Source organism: Cryptotermes secundus, unplaced genomic scaffold (genome assembly GCF_002891405.2).
Source record: "Cryptotermes secundus unplaced genomic scaffold, Csec_1.0 scaffold989, whole genome shotgun sequence".
Taxonomy (NCBI): Eukaryota; Metazoa; Arthropoda; class Insecta; order Blattodea; family Kalotermitidae; genus Cryptotermes; species Cryptotermes secundus.
In genome coordinates this window covers 291,789-305,724 of record NW_019738982.1, presented here as the reverse complement: position 1 = coordinate 305,724, position 13,936 = coordinate 291,789, and the positions used below count along the sequence as shown (strand labels likewise).

Below are 13,936 nucleotides of genomic sequence, written 5' to 3'. Positions count from 1 at the left end.
GTCTTTTTGTCCCCCTGTGTGTAGGGGCTGGGGGGCCCCCCCCCCCCCCCCCCCGTGGCTTCCTGACTCGACGCCCCGAACTTGCACTGAAACTAGGTGTGTGTTCTGCTGCCAGATTTATAGTTCACCATAGATAGCTCAGTTACAGAGTCATGTTGGCCCCTCGTCCAACTAGGACAGTATCAGTGAGGTCCTTCCTTTCGTTGAATGTAGAGGCCCCATTTCGAAACACATGAATGGCGATGGGTCCCCCACAGGGCCCGAAGCTGACGAAGTTAAGCAGAAAATTACTGTCCTGCTCGTGCAGCTAACTGCATTATCGAACCATGTGTGGAGAACTGTTGAAACTGTGGTACGCAGTTTCATGTGGAATTTGGAAATCCAAGCTGCTAAATAAACGGGGTCGCAGGAACCCTGAAGAAATTTCCTGAACTTGCTTCAGTTCATAAGCAACGCACTGGGGTAATTGTGTCAGAGTCCTGGCGTCAGACCTCTTCGACGCCGTCCGTACTGTTGCTTCAGATGAATAGTAGGATGACTGAGGCTGTCGTGACAGTGAAGGTACTATCCCAGCATTCGCATGGAAGTCTTTAGGAAAAAAACAGAGTGTCTGGAGGGGGATAGCCGGTGCCGAGCTGCCCGGGAACACAAGCGAGGAGCGGTATCGCTGAGCCAGTCTGTCCGTCTCCTTGTTTCAGCGGCTTATGTTCTCGTGTCGTTTTGTTGCAGGAAACGGCCCTAAGGAACACAAAAAGGACGCGCTGTCGCCCACCCGAGCTGCCTCCGGTAAGTCCATACGACTGCAGTGTTTCAGTCGGTATTGCATTATCTGTTCTGCCGTAAAGAATATTTCTGTACGATTCATATTGTTATTAAAGTTGGCCCTGTACTTAATTAGTTAAACACCACGCCATGAAGACGTATGGGGAGTGGAGGTATAGATCAATTTTTCTTGACCTCTGCATTAGATAATGAATGGTCAGCTTCACGCCCCGGCAGCTTTACCCCCAGGAAAGAGTCCGCACTACCCATTGGGTAGGAGGCTTGGTGAGCCCCAGAGCCGAGCTGGACGTTATGGAGAAGAGAACAATGCCTTGCCCCTGCCGGGAATTGAACCCCAGCTATTACCGTTACTGTTACTACGAGTATTAGTAGGAGGCGGTGTAGTTCAGTCGGTATAGCGACTGGCTACAGGCTGGACGAAGTTCGAGTCCTGGCCGGGGTAAGATTTTTCTTTTCTCCACAGCGTCCAGACCGGCTATGGGTACCGGGGTTAAACCGGCCGGAGTGTGAATCTGACCACTCACTAACAACTAGTGGGTCTATACATCCATCTCTCACACGCCTTCAAGTTCTTAATTACAGTAGGACCTCACTAATTGGGACTAATTGGGATTGTCCAGATTAGTGAAAGCCTGAATTATGGAAGAGCTACTGAAAATATGTTCAGGGAAATTATAAAATGGACTTTACATGTCTTTTTAGTTGATACAGTTTTATTTTGAAACATCAAATTTCATAAATTTACTCACACTTGACATAAAATGTAAAATGTAAGTTTTGACATCAGTCTCGAAAACAAATTATGTAGCCTACATCCTTGGTATTACTGAGACTGTGTTTAAAAAAATTAACTTATTTTGTAAGATTCGAGGTTTTCACGGCGGTGACTTTGGTTCTCCAAATTAGCGAGGTTTCAGGGACTTTACTGTTCGTAGCATTGCCGGCACTGCTTATGGAGACATCACTTTGATGCTTTTTGTGGCGCTAAATGTTGCCCCCTCTGACCCCGAAATAGTCGGCCTTCGCGTTCCTACTCGGAACATTCTCGACTTGAACATGCTCCAGCCACTGCCCTTGGGTTAGACGCTGATTCAACCGCAATTGCAGTTTGTAAACTTACCGATGTTCATAGGAACTCTTGTTTGAGTGTTAAATCTTAAACTAGTTAGTTCATTTTTCTTTGTTTCTCTTTTTCATTATGTTGTTTTGCTCTGTGCTGTTATTTTGCTGCCGTTTGTATCTGTGCTGACTCTGGCTATTGGCTGTTCAGCTCAGCAGGTAAATGGATTATATAAAGCTGTGTGTCAGAACGTATCGAGTTCATCATATCGCGCCTGCGCAGTCTAAACTGCCTGTCGGCCATAGCTATGGGTGCTAAGCGACAGATTTTCCGCGAGCAGTTCGCTGGTACCAGTTTAATGTGATGGCAAGTAACTTCTGAGGGAGTGAAGAAGGAACCTTTTGCCTTGTACGTTCCCCATCCACACACACCTTCTTATCAGCTGCCCCCCATCCCCCCTGTTTGACACTTCCGTCCGGCTTGCTTCTTGGCATCTCGGTTTTGTATCGCAGAGTAGTACTGTCTTCCAGTATATAACGCTCTGTAGTCCGTTGAAAGTTAACCGATGTTTCGGAGGAACACATCGCTTCCAGCTTCAGGATCTGAGAATAAGCCAGGCAAGAAATCAGCGTGAAATCAGGTGGCTCTGCTTGTCACCCTCTTTTTCATTCTGGTTTCTTGCGCACGGATTATTCTTCGATTCTGAAGATGGATGCGATATGTTCCTCTGAAGCGTCGGTGGACGTTCAACGGACTACGTGGCGTTATATCCCGGGGGATAGAACTCTTCATAACGCCCGCTATGAGAACCTCAAATCCTACGCAGTTGGTGTGCATTCTTTCGCTGACTCGTGTGGAAGATGACGTTACTGGTGACAGATGATGCATTTGTGAATGAACGACTTGACTACAGTGGATACGTGAAACTGATAGACGTGCATATCTGAGGACGAAGCTTTGTACAGTCTCGCGGTTGCCTGGTGGTGCTTTCTGTTGATCAGTAACAGTAAACACTTTCAGAAAGCGCCATTATGGACGCCTTCGGTTCAAAAAGGCGCTTTTAGCTTTACCGTGTAGGTCGGTCTGTACATGTGCACTTCGGAAATGGAGAACAGGTGATAAGATTTTCATTCAATTTCATATTTTGAAGATTCAATATAGTTTGTGGACGCATACAACTTTCGTTAAAACCACAGAGCAAATAAGGAACATTCAAGCGTAACGCTCGAAGAATGTTCCGGACGGGACCTGTTGCACACATTGTATGTTCAGTACGTCTTCTGCCAAGTCTTGCGCCCCCCCCCCAGGTAATTAGACAGAACCTGCATTAACGGGGTGAACGTACAAGAATTGTAACGCTCTGCATCCATGCCCAGACTTGTACCGCCGTTAGCGTGCGCAGTGTACAGTTGTGTTAGAGGAGTCTTGTAAGAATTGCATGTGGACGTTTACAGTTTGAGGATCCGGTAACTGCAGACCGGTTAGTGTGTTCCGGAAGTGTGTTATCAAGTCACAGAAGGGCACACAGCACTTAAGCTGATAGCAGTGGACGGACAGTTTGCGTTTTTCTGCTCCCGTGGTAAGACCACGCCCCCTTCACAGGAGCGGTCAAGCGATTAGTTCACCTGACTGACACATGTGCGCTGCTCGAGCTGTCGGCTCTGTGAAAGTCTACAGGAGGATTATTGTTCGTCGGTGGTAAGACATGAAACTAAGTACCGTGCAAATATCGAGAGCTGCGCAGACGAGGAAAATTGGGACAGAATTGTGAAATCACACAGGATCAGAAGCGTCGCGCTGAAATAACGAAAGAGTAAAATGAGCTACTCACAGACAATAAAGAAACAAATCCACATTCAGCTTTGACGATGCTTGTTCAGACAATCAGCGAATGGCCAGTCGATATTATGGCCTCACAGTTCACCGCTATTCCACAGGCCACACGAAGACGTAAAAGAAAGTACAGGGTTATTAAAAAAGAATGAACCGATTTCATGACTCATTGCTTCAGTTCTCAAGCATCGTCATGGAATGAGTCAGTGACCATTTGAAAGAGGAGTTATCTAAGTTGTGAATGGCTGCCACAGGGGCGCTGAAGTCGCGTCATTCTTCCGGCAACGTTCAGTTCGTTTACCCTCGGAATGGCGAGTCCTCAGCAAAAGGCGTTCTGCGTTCTCGAGTTCGCGAAAACAAATTCGGTTGTCACGGTGCAGCGTGCTTTTCGAAGGCGATTCGGCATTAATCCGCCCTGTCCTAAGAACATTCGACGGTAGTTCCAAGAGAGTGGGTGTCTGTGTAAAGGAAAAAGTCCAGGACGACCACGAGTCTCGGAGGAACAAGTGGCGAGAATCCGTGCTGCGTTTGAGAGGAGCCCGCGGAAGTCAACAAATGGAGCTAGCCGTGAGCTTGCGATCCCTCAATCCACTGTCTGGCGTGTGGTAACAGTACGTCTACATATGAAACCATACAGACTGCAGCTCGTTCAGGCACTTACCAATGACGACAAAAAGAAGCGGATGGAATTTTGCGATTCGATGCTGGAGATGATGGAAGACGAAACCTTCATTTCACGTTTAATTTTCACTTGAGCGGCACAGTCAGTCGTCACAATGTGCGTGTTTGGTGAACAGAGCACCCACATGAAACAGTTGAGCACGAAAGAGATTCCCCTAAGGTGAACGTCTTCTGTGCTGTGTCTCAGGACAAGGTTTATGGTCCCTTTTTCTTTGAAGGAAACACCGTTACAGGACAAACCTATCTCGATATGCTCCAAAACTGGCTCTTCACTTCACTGCAAGCAGATTCGCATGACTTCATTTTTCAACAAGATGGAGCACCGCCCCATTGGCACCTGATGGTCCGAGCTTTTTTAAATGAAAAAGTGCCCCAGCGATGGATTGGTCGGAAAGGGGCCCAAGACCTTGCTCTTTGTGCTTGGCCTGCGAGATCCCCAGACCTCACCGTGTGTGATTTCTTCTTGTGGGTATATGTAAAAGATCACGTTTATGTTCCACCGCTACCCACTAACCTCGATGACCTTAAACATCGAATAACAACAGCGATTAAGTCAGTGCATCGTGATATGCTGATACGCGCCTGGGATGAATTCTCTTATTGCATTGATGTTGCCCGTGCTGCAGGTGGTGGCCACATTGAACACTTGTAAGACAGGAAATAAAAGTTGATTGTGAGTAGAATACTTGTGACTTGGCTGGAGTTTTATACACGCATTACTTTCCTTTAATAAAATCGGTTCATTCTTTTTTAATAACCCTGTATATAAATTGTTTAACATATGCTTCAGAGGTGTATTGCCACTGACCACTGCACTGAAAAAACAAAATGAATCTGATTTCAGCGCGACTTTCTGCTTGGTTTTTTTTTTCTAAAATTCCATCTCTTTCTCAAACATTCGAAGCATTTTTCTTGTAGATGTCCCCATAAAATCTAGCATAAAGGACATTAGCTGCACGGTCAATTGTATTGTACTTAAATACGTAATTATATTATCAAGTATGAGTGACTATAGACGGGATTTTGGATCGGATATTGGATTTATTGACCACTTAGAAGCACAATTCGTAATCACACTAGATTACAGCGCCATCACTGATTTCCACACTTTACAAGTCTTTTCCAGCCCGCATTGTCTTCACTAGTAATTGCCTGGTAACAGCTTCTAACAATGGCAAGTCCTCTGCTTCACGCGCTCAAGTCCTCTCAGAACGGCGGCTGTGTCCCTTTTTTTCACAGACTCCCGTACAGAACTGATTCTAATCGAGTTGAGTCTTATGACCGATGGTCAGTCGGCCAGTCTATCTTGGGATAAAGCGCCCATCCGGGGTTAGGACCAGATTTTTATTACGGTCAGAAAGTTGCGTGTTTGTTGATGTGAGGCGCTGTCTCCCGACGAGAGGACGGGTCTGTCGTTTACAATTGCTGCTGGCCCTCGCCAACGCAGTCATTCTCGGGCCCGAGTCCGGGACTCGCGACCATATATTACTGCCTCAAATTCGATACTTCCCTTTTAGTCGCCTCTGCGACTTGCAGAGCTACGGTGGAAGTATCCGATCCCACCTCCACACGCCCAAACTATCTTATAACCCCTCTGCACGGACTGAGTAGAAAACCCCGTTTCCAACAGTACCTCTGTTGTTGCATTCTTATCTTTTGCCTCAGGAAAGTGTTTACAGAGCCGCTGCTTAGAAACAAATGTTTCAGAGTCGTTCGCAAGCAACGGCTACTTCTCTGGTTCCACAGTTCTTGCTTTGGGCAAATATGTCACGATATAAATGTAGACCTATAAATTCAGGTCTGAGGACGGTTCGCTTAATTATCTTCAGAAAGTTACAGGCTTCGGTGATATTTTGGTGTATTCGGGAGACCATTCTTGCGTATTGAATATACGAGTTCCAAATGTCTTCAATGCATTACATGAATAGTTCATTTTTTGTGTGAATTAGTTGGAAGTGTTTGTTGTTCACGTCTGTTCGGCACTCCTACGTTTCACACTGCGCCCATCTCGAGCGTAACTCGCGGAATATTTGTCAGGGCGAAAAAATGCTTCCAACAAACATTGTAGAGGAAAACGAAACACGCATTTTATGCCCGGTGTACTTTCCCCGTAAGTCTTCCTGTTTTCGAGATACTCAAACAGAAGTGATTGGCCGCCCCGGAAATGCCTCCGCTCTGCGTCAGCTGCCAGCCCAAATAACACGAAGTGTGAGCATGACAAGAAGCAAAAGTAAACGAGGAGACAAGCGCGCAGAATCTCTGTTCGGCCTAGCGGGTTAGCATAACGGTAGTAGCACTTGAGACTCGTATTCGGCAGGTGTTCGGTTCGAACCTGGGTCAGAACAGCGACTAACCTCACTGTGGTTTTCCGTATCTCCTCAGTCGACCCAGACAAATGTCGGGAATAGACCACAACCTCTTCCTTCCAAATCCTTTCCTGTTCACCGTTCGCCAGACATCCTACCATCCAGCGCTGTGTAGTCTGAATAGCGGTGTAACCTGTACACTTTGCTGCAGCCTACGTGAGTTCCGTAAGCGCGGCTGCTTTCACGCACCGGTCGGGCCCATGGTCTAGGTACCCTTCCCGCACTCTCTGCTTTTTCCGGGAAAAAGGCACATTATGATATTGTCGCGTAGTATGGAGTGCGCGACTGTAGACGGGTTTTTTTTTTCTTCCGGATATTGCACTTTAAACACACGACTCGTGACTGCATTTAATTACAGCGCTACTTCTGATCTCAGCACCAAGCACCCGCGAAGCCTTTTCCTGGTAACGGCGTCTGCTTCCTGGCGTAGGTCATCTCTGAAAGGCGGCTCCCTTCCAACTGGCCATTTTCTTCACAGACTTTCATACAGAACTGCTTTGGTTGCCCCGGTTGTCTTACTTATAACTCCAAGGCACGGACCGTGTAGACAACGCCGTTCCTCTGTTGCCACGGGAACGTGTTTACCGAGCCGTGTTCCCTTGCAGCGGCCGTCTGTTCCTGCTTATTAGGAATCTGCTGCTTAGCTTCAGACGTTCCGTTGTCTGTTTCGCGGCTGTTGCCTAGAAACGAATGTTGTTTCAGGGTCGTTCGCTAGCAACGGCTGTTTCTTTGGCTCCGCAGTTCTTGCTTTGAGCAACTATGTCGCAATATGATACCAGTACAGAATTTGTTTGGGATCGCGATAGCTCAGTGGGTATAGGTCAGGGTTAGATTACTCTTCACAGCGTCCAGACTGGCTCTGGGGCCCTTCCAACCTCCTATACAATGGGTACTGGTGGCAGTTTCCACGGAGGTAAAGCTGCCGTGGCGTGAAGCTGGCCACTGACCTCCATCTAGTGAAAGTGTACATCCACTCCCCCATACGTCTTCATGTTTTAATGCTCAATTAATTAAGCACAGGGACAAATTTACCTTTACAAAATTTATTTATATTGACAAAAGCGAAAAGGATAGGAAACAACTTGAAATGTGTGTAATCTAAAAAATGTTCTCATCCTAAATTATTTTTACAAAACATAGTAGTACATTCAGGTACGAAGCGTGGAATTCCGAACGTAAGGACGGCAGAACTGCTCTCGGACATGGCTGTCGGGCCCGCTGGCTCACCCAGCGGTTACACACTTCTGAAGTTTGGTAATTGTAAACACAAGGACAAGACTCTGAAAGACTTAACGGGCGCCCTGGGAACAGGGAACTCTAAATGAACTGTTCCCTTTTAATGGACAAACATGGAAGTTCACTGACACGTGATGAGGCGCTAATTGCGCAGGCGTTAGAACTGTACACAGACTATATAAAGACTCAGCATTGCAGCTCGAATGTTCAGGAGTATATATTATACATACTAGATATTAAAACTCAGTTGTAAATAAGTGTACATAGTGACAGTGGACTAATACTATTGACTATGACTGACAAATGACAGACCCGACCTCTCGTCAGAGAGGGCGCCCCACATGGACAGGGCAGTAACTTTCATTTAGAGGCCGCTCCATAGCTCAAGCGATTAGTCGCTGGCTTCCCACCGCGGCGGCCCGGGTTCGATCCCGGGTCTGGTCAAGTGGGATTTGTGATGGACAAAGTGGCGCTGGGGCAGGTTTTCTCCGAGTACTTCGGTTTCCCCTGCCAATCTTCATTCCACCAATTGCTCCAGAATCACCCTCACCTATCATCTGGGGTTTGTACAATAGGCCAGAAGTGGCCGCAGTACAAGGGACTTAGTCCCACCCCACTAGCAATAAAAAAGCTGTAATTTAAAAAGTAACATTTGGCCATGAGCCCCAGCCGGGGCTCGACACCAAGACAGAGAGACTGACTGACCGTCAGTCGCAATGTGACTTTGACTTGACTCACATATTCAGAAAATTATACGTATACAGTAAACCCTCGCTTATCCGGATTAATGAAGCAAAAGATAGTCCTAAAAGACACAAAAAGAAACGTTGAAACGAAGTAAATAGAAAATTTAATACTATAGGTAGCTCTGATGAAAAAAATAGAAAATATCACTGCAGCAACTTCTTCCTCTGTCAGAAGCCGGAATCCAGGGTCTCCTTCATCCAATTGAAGCCAGACTTGGATATTTTCTTGCGTGGTTTCAGTTTCTCCAGCTGCCCTCAGCACAGTCTGAAAGTCCTTTTGCCCCTAAATCCCGTGTATATCTTAAAGTACGCACTCAACTGTGAACAGAATTTTTCATATTTCGATCCGGATTAGCGAGGATTTACTGTAGTTCGCATATATGCACTAATGTTTTAAGGTTTTCGGATATAGTTGGGGAGAGGTTAGGCGCATGCGTGATTGTGCATCTGACCACTCTGCCCATCTAATGAAGCGGTTCGACACCTGCACCATGCACTGTTCAGCTGCTCGCGTGATGTGAGTCGGTGTGCATGTCTTGCCATATAAGCATAAAGGCAGACGAGTTTTTCTTACGTAACAGGCTTTAGTTGGCAACGTGTGACTGACTCACCGGTACCTTCAGCCTTTTGTGTGTCAGTAGGCCCCTATCTCATCATGGCCTCTTCAAGCCAAAGTGGCTTTGTGCCTTAGTTACAGTAACGTCCAAGTACGTCGGCGTGCTGTTTTATACAGGGTGATCCGTTGAGCAGCGTACCCAAAAGAAAGCATTGTTCTGAACACACGCGTCGGAGAAGTTGTCCATCTTAAAATTGCCGTGAAAATTATTATCGTTATAGTTGCTCATTTAATGACGCTGTCAGCAGTTCAGATTATAAGAATAGAAGGATATTGAAGAGTAATTCTACACGGGCTGAGGGGAGAACGACCAGAAATTTAGGTTAGTCAGTCTTGTAGCCGAGATTTGAACCCGCGACTTCCCGAATACGAAGCAGAAATGCCAACCGCTCGATACGTATCCATTTGTGCTTGTGCTTAATTAAGCATTAAGTCATGAAGACGTATGAGCGAGTGGAGGTACAGCCCCACACACTCTTAACCTCGCTGCCACTTTATCCCATAGGGAAAGAGCCGCCGGTACCCAGTGGAGAGGAGGCTGGGTGAGCCTCAGAACTGGTCTGGAAGCTGTGGAAACCAGATTTCCGGTGGTCTGGTTACTATACCGACTAAGCTATCCCGGTCTACTTAGCAGGTGCTGTGAACATGACAGCGTCAGACAGCACAGGAGGGGCCGCCATGTTTGCACGGTCTGATAGTGACGAAGCCAAATCTAATCAGCGTGTCCGCCTTATCTTGCTGTGCTAGAGGTATGAGTACTAGCAGCTGGAGTGGGCTGCGCGTAAATTAATGGATCGGTAAATATGGAGACCACTTATCATGCGGCAGACAGTTTCTGTTATCGTCATGGAACATGGACTGAAACGACTTTAAGTGTGAGTAATGAAGTGATGGAGAAAAATACTGGCTGTGAATCATCTTCGTAAAATTCAGCAAGTGGCACTTGGGTTTCCCCTGTCAGTGTCCATTCCACCAACCGCTTTACGTTCACTGATCATTCTCTCATCGACACTGTATTGTCTTGATACTGTCGACGTCGTGAAATAAGCAAGGTAAAGACCAGAATTCAACGAGCATGAGGTTTAGAAAAGCCGTTTATTCCCTTAGGGCGAGGGCACATCAAGGAAACTGGCAAGAAAAAGGAACAGTCGCTGTTTATTGTGAGAATCACAGGAAACACACGAATACCCTGTGTGGGCAGAATGCACAGTTCTATAAATATTAGAGCAGGTGATACGCAGGTCGTACCGAAAGCCATGAGAAACTTTTTTTGCATGCAACCTGAGAACAGCAGACGGAAGAGAGTATGGTGGTAGGTGGAACCAGCTGTTGTGCTAACCTTGATGTCTAGTGACGTCAATAGCTTGCATCACGTGACCAGTATCACTCCTAACAAAATGGCCGACAACCACATGTCGTTTCGCCAGCGTGCTGTCATCGAATTTCTTGTGAAAGAGGAAATCCCTGCAGCAGAAATTCACCAGAGACTTCAGCGTGCTTATGGAAGTGTGCATGGGTGCGAGCAGTGTTCGAAGATGGGTGAAACATTTTAAAGATGGGAACACCAGCATCGAAGACGAGCCTCGGAGCGGTCGTTCTCGAACAGCCTCAACTGAACGCAACGAGGAAAGAGTGGATGAGATCATTCAAGATGACTGTGTGACTGTGGACACAATAGCCCGAAAACTTGGAATAGGGCACAGTGCAGTACATGAGATGATTGAAAGCTTGGGCTATAGGAAAGTTTGTGCTCGTTGGGTCCCGCAGTTATTGACCGAAGACCACAAAGGTCAGCGAAAAGCCATCACCTCAGAACTGCTGCAGAGATATCGACACGAAGGCGATGATTTTTTGCTCTGTATTGTGACAGGTGACGAAAGTTGGTTTCACCATTTCGAGCCTGAAACGAAACGGCAGAGTATGGAATGGCACCATTTGCATTCTCCATCAGAAAAGAAGGCAAAGACAGTGCCATCAGCTGTGAAGGTGATGGGCACAGTCTTCTGGGATGCAGAGGGGTTTATTCTGGCCGAATTCCTGGAACCTAGGCAAACCATCAATGCTGCTCGTTATGTCCAGATGCTGTACAAGCTCCGTAGTGCATTGCGCGATAAACGTCCGGGACGAAACATCATCATCCTGCATGACAACGATCGCCTCCACGCCGCTCGCCTCACATTGGAAGCAATTGCAAAGATGGGGTGGAAAGCTCTTCCACACCCCTCCTATAGCCCTGGTCTTGCACCCTCCGCCTACCATCTTTTCGGATCAGCTGCGTGGACAACGTTTTGAGACAAGGGAGGCAATTCAGAAAGCAGTGCGTCAGTGTCTTCGGATGGCTGGAACGGAATTTTACAGAAGGGGAATTTTCAAACTCCCAGAACGCTGGGAGAAATGTGTACAAAGAAGTGGCGATTATGTGGAAAAATAAAGAAAGGTCTGTAGATTGAGGTGGTGTATTTAGTTTGTCAATAATAAAGCATGTTACTTTACAAAAAATTGTTGCTCATGACTTTCAGTACAACCCTCGTATATACTGTATAGTTACCACTATATTTTGAAGGGGTTATTCTTTAGAATTAAATTCAGAGCGGGATGGCACAGCAGTAACGCTCTATATTTGTATTCGGGAAGTACTGGGTTCCGTTCTCGCTGCGGTTTTTAGTTCTTTTCCTCAATTCGTCCAGGCAAGTGCCGAGATAATACCTCGATTAATCCACGACCGCTTCCTTACAAATCCATTCAGATTCATCTGCCATCGTAGCATTCAAGGCTATGTACGAGGAGCCATCAGTGGCGGCGAAACCGTGGGCAGCGTCAGCTGGCTGCAAAGCTTCCGGTGGATGGTGTGGGTTCCGTGAAGCCTCGCAGCAGCTTATTCGTACTCGTGTCCGATTTGCACGTGGCGTGAGTTCGATTCTGCCCTGAGCCACAGACTGCGCTCCTATCTGCACAGCAGTCTCGCGTACTCCTGGTTCCATGAATGTCATTCATATTCAGCCTCGAAGATGGGGGCAGTATGTCACTCCGAAAGGTTGACATCCGCCTACAAGACTGCATTGTATCACAACCCTGAGGAATCACCGCAGATACCTGAAAAATTTATGTAATTGAGATCATTTAACACCCTCTCTGTCGAGTGGTTCACCTGCTGACGTCAGCAGTATGGACACTTGCATTTCGAGTTGTGTAAAAGAGTGACTAAAAGTGTGACCTGTCCCTCACCGTATTTGCGCCCATTAGTGCCCAGCTCTGCGTGGTTAGAGGCGGGACGGTTCTCTCTCTGAGGTCAGGCAGGATTCTTTGTAGTGCTCTGATAGTCCCAGGGGTGCACAGTGGACCGAGCAGTGCTTGGGGCAGCTGAAATTTATCCTTGTTCGCAATTAATTAAGCACCTATCCATGAATACGCGTGATGGAGTGGAGGTATACCTCTTCTTCTTCCCTTGGCACTACAGCCCCAGTGGGCCTAGGCCTACCTCCACGAACTTCGGTTTTTCTTGATCTTACACATTCGGTAGGACTCCTCGGGCGGGTGGAGGTATACCTCTACCATTCTAAATCTCGGTACTAGATGGAAGTGAGTGGTCATCTTCACGCCCCAGTCGCTCTACCCCCAGGAATAAGTCCTCAGTTGTCGCTGGATATGAGGTTGGGTGGGTCCCAAAGCCGGTCTCGACGCTGTGGAGGACCCCTGCCGGGAATCGAACCACGGTTCTTCCATCGTTCAGCCAGTGGCCTGTAACGACCGAGCTGGCGATGTGAATGCTACACGTAGCAGGTGACTGAGCAGTCAGACGTGTGTGTAGGCAGACCCCCTTATCACCACGGCAGGTGATGACGTCACGTCCAGTTTGCGAGTGGAGGGGACGGCCTCCAGGTATGGGCAGGTGGCTGTCAGTGTATTGAGTACGCAGTCGCGGACAGCCGATAAGGGTGGCCGGTGCTAACAACATTAAAGAATCTGAGAACACGCAAAGATATTATGAAATTCGCTATCCAATCTTGTTAATATGTACTGTAGGCACGGCTGTTATGGCAATGTGCGACTGCCAATGTGGAGGTTTTCTGTCTGCTATTGGAATCGAAATTCGCAGCCTTTTCTTAGCCGAATTGCGTGAATCTGCGCGTCGCTCTCTCTGTTTTAGTTGCCGTGTTGTTTCGCCTGTGCCGTGCCGTCACTGCCGGTCTGAATCCATCCTGTTGTGTATTTAATCAATATTAAAGTCAATTTTACCGACCACACAACATATTTTTATTATTATTATTATTACACTACATGTTTAGACCTCAAGAGGTCATCCTCAGGGGTACGAACACAGCTGTATAATTACACGCAATCACATTCGTCTTCTCACATATTCATTCTCTTATAAATTTTGACATTTAGAATAATATTTTAACTTGTGTTTTGTGAGAGGAACTTGCTATATTACTGAGCGTGGGCCTGAATAAGATACAGGCTCGAATAAGTGAGAAGACGAATGTGATTGCGTGTAATTATACAGCTGTGTTCGTACACCTGAGGATGACCTCTTGAGGTCGAAACATGTAGTGTAATAATAATAAAAATATGTTGTGTGGTCGGTAAAATTGACTCTAATATTGGTTCTCAA

The 13,936-nt window shown here is 46.8% G+C and overlaps 1 protein-coding gene across 1 annotated transcript in view; it reads left to right on the top strand.

The window, feature by feature from the left end:
• LOC111871533 overlaps positions 1-13,936 on the top strand; it is a 136,919-nt gene that overhangs the window by 91,680 nt on the left and 31,303 nt on the right. Inside the window, exon 15 of the mRNA XM_023864701.1 lies at positions 730-786. Within this exon, the coding sequence (XP_023720469.1) occupies positions 730-786 (57 nt within the window). The remainder of the gene's footprint in view (positions 1-729; positions 787-13,936) is intronic.